At 39.6% G+C, this 2,947-nt stretch overlaps 1 protein-coding gene across 1 annotated transcript; it reads left to right on the forward strand.

Moving 5' to 3' along the window:
• The first annotated feature begins 542 nt into the window (after positions 1-542).
• Positions 543-1,496, forward strand: LOC103194561 (olfactory receptor 8S1-like). The gene has a single exon (XM_007937972.2). It carries the CDS (start codon positions 573-575, stop codon positions 1,494-1,496), a length of 924 nt encoding a protein of 307 aa, XP_007936163.1. The 5' UTR covers positions 543-572.
• Positions 1,497-2,947: the final 1,451 nt, after the last annotated feature.

A 2,947-nucleotide genomic window follows, 5' to 3' on the forward strand; every position in this document is an offset into this window, starting at 1 on the left:
GCAAATCACTGTTGCCCTCTTCACTCTCCATTAATGATCCCACTTTTATTTACTTTATTGCAAAAGTAAAATCAATTAGATGGGAACTACTTCTTGTAGTAGTACCAAATCTACTGACCCCATGCATCGTTGAAGTATGAAGTAAACCTGCTCCCATCTAAAGCTATGCTTTGCTTCTTGTCTGAATTGAACTGCTCTCATTATCTCTCTAAGGAATACCATTTCTGCAATGTTGTATTATTCTTCCTACAATTTCTTCCACTCTGCTAGATTATTATCAATAGTCTAAAACATCCTCTAGTAGCTTTAATAATAAAACAATAACAGAGTCTAAGACACAAAAGCAAGAGTAACAGTGGATAGGAAGTTGATTAAGGGTTGAGTTCCTACAGAAAAGATTACTACAGATTTTAGAAAATCTAGAGGCTTAGGGAAGTTTATCATTTCTGTATATGACTTTTTGAGTAGACTTGAAACTCTGAATGGAGGAGAGGGCTAAAACACTTGGAGATGTGTTAGGCATAGGAGCAGGCTTTATCTAACTTCTTTCTTACATTCCAAAGAATATACTGATGGCAATGAGAAACCACAGTGCTGTCTCCGAGTTCATCCTTCTTGGGCTCTCTGCTGACTCCCAGATCCAGGCTTTGCTTTTTGTCTTGTTCCTGGTGATTTACCTCTTGACCATAATGGGGAACTTGATGATGCTGGTGGTGATCAAGGCTGATTCTCACCTCCACACACCCATGTACTTTTTCCTGGGGCAACTGTCCTTCCTGGATCTCTGTCACTCTTCTGTTACTGTACCCAAGTTGCTGGAGAATCTACTGTCTGAGAAGAAAACCATCTCAGTGGAGGGTTGCCTGGTTCAGGTCTTCTTTATTTTTGCCACTGGAGGCACTGAGTCCTGCCTACTGGCTGTGATGGCCTATGACCGCTATGCTGCCATCAGTTCTCCTCTGCTCTACGGCCAGATAATGAACACACGGCTCTGTGTGGGGCTAGTGTGGGCCTCATGGGTGTTGGCTTTCCTGGATGCTCTTATCAATATCCTTGTAGCTCTCGATTTAGACTTCTGTGAGAGTCAAAATATCCACCACTTCAGCTGTGAGCTGCCCTCCCTCTATCCTTTGTCTTGTTCTGATGTGTCTGCAAGTTTTACTGCCCTGCTGTGCTCCAGCCTTGTGCATTTCTTTGGAAATTTCCTCCTCATCTTTTGCTCCTATGTCCGCATTATCTCCACCATCCTGAGCATCAGCTCTACCACAGGAAGAAACAAGGCCTTCTCCACCTGCTCCTCCCACCTCACTGCAGTGATCTTCTTTTATGGATCAGGACTGCTCCGCTATCTCATGCCAAATTCAGGATCCACTCAAGAGTTAATTTTCTCCCTGCAGTATAGTGTGATCACTCCCATGCTGAACCCCCTCATCTACAGCCTGAAGAACAAGGAGGTAAAGGCAGCAGTGAGAAGAATGTTAAGAAAATGTTTCTAGTGTTTCAAATAATGGATCACATTATAATGATGAGTAAACTGGGTAAACTGCAGTGCCTGAACGTGTGGAAAATTCTATGATGTCAGCATCTGCAAGATACCTTATACCTTTTTTTCCCTTAAACATTTTTTTTTTTTAAGGTAGACACATATTTTCTTGAGATGCTACAAGTTTAGTCCTAGTCAGAGGAAGGTAAATGGATAAGATAAATTTCTTGTCTAGCAATTTTTCTTACAAAGATATTTGTTACTCTCAGTTGTTAAGATACTGTTATTGCATGCTCAACCTACTTCCATGTGTTCAATATAGTTCCAGAGAGACTGTTAATCATGATGCCACAACAACCCTTACTACAGGTCATTATTCTACCCCACTTTCCATGAATGAGCACATGATCAATATCAGGCCACTCACTCTGTTGGGAATTAGAATCTTGAGGAGAAATTTAGAGAGGCAGAAGTCAGTCATTCTGGTTTTCATTCTCTGACAGCTTGTTATGAATTGAATTACGTAAACAAACAAAAAAAAAAAAATTGCTGAAATTCTATTCCTTGTACCAGTTAATATGCTTGGAGCCTGTATTCCTTACTACTTTGATACACTGACTCTCCCCTCCATGCTGTGAACATTCCTGGACCTTGATCATGAATTTCCTTTTTCATACTTTGTCATTTATTTATTTTAAATTTGTTTTGCTTTGCTTAAGTAAGTCAGAGTTTAAATTCTCTGCAAGGAAAAGATCTGAAAGATATACAAAATATCTAATAGATACACATTGGTATCACCATTGAACTGTGTAGGCATTCAGGAACAATTTGGATATTTGAAATTGTTGATTGAGCCTAGACATGTCCAATAAAGACTTAAACAGATATTTGTTTATGGCACTTCAAACCATTTTTCTGGTAGCCAACCATCTCCAGATGTGAGAAGACCATGACAAAGGAAGACTTTCCAGCTTGCACACACTCTTTGAAAAGTTGCTCTGCTACTCAACCCTATTGATGGTGCAGAAATGGCAGAATATGAGTCAATGGCAGAGCAAGTACTGAGCAAGAACTGGGGCAAGCTCCAAGTGGAAACCAATTTAATTGCATCAAAAGCCCTTAGATTGTGATGGGAAGTAGATTTGTGTAAATCCAACCAAACCCACTGCTGTTGAGTCAATTCTGACTCAAAGGCATCTGGAGTCACATTATCATGGTCAAAAATTATTTATTATTTCTGAAATTACTTTTCATTTTTCACTTACTTATAAACTTCCATCTGCCACCCTCCCCTCTGTACCCACTCCCCAGCAGTAGAAAATATATAAACTCAAAGAGGAAGGGCATAGTCTGCCATCTTCACTACTTTCTCCATAACATTAAAATAGTTTTAAGAATGCTTGATGTGCAGTACATATATTTCAAATATATGAGAATGTGCCAAGAACTTGAGAATATATTTAG

This window comes from Orycteropus afer, unplaced genomic scaffold (genome assembly GCF_000298275.1).
Source record: "Orycteropus afer afer isolate SDZICR_OR568_19922 unplaced genomic scaffold, OryAfe1.0 scaffold00045, whole genome shotgun sequence".
In the NCBI taxonomy this organism is placed as follows: domain Eukaryota; kingdom Metazoa; phylum Chordata; class Mammalia; order Tubulidentata; family Orycteropodidae; genus Orycteropus; species Orycteropus afer.

Coding starts and splice junctions, on each gene's coding strand:
- LOC103194561 (XM_007937972.2), top strand. CDS start 573: ATGGCAATGAGAAACCACAGTGCTGTCTCCGAGTTCATCCTTCTTGGG.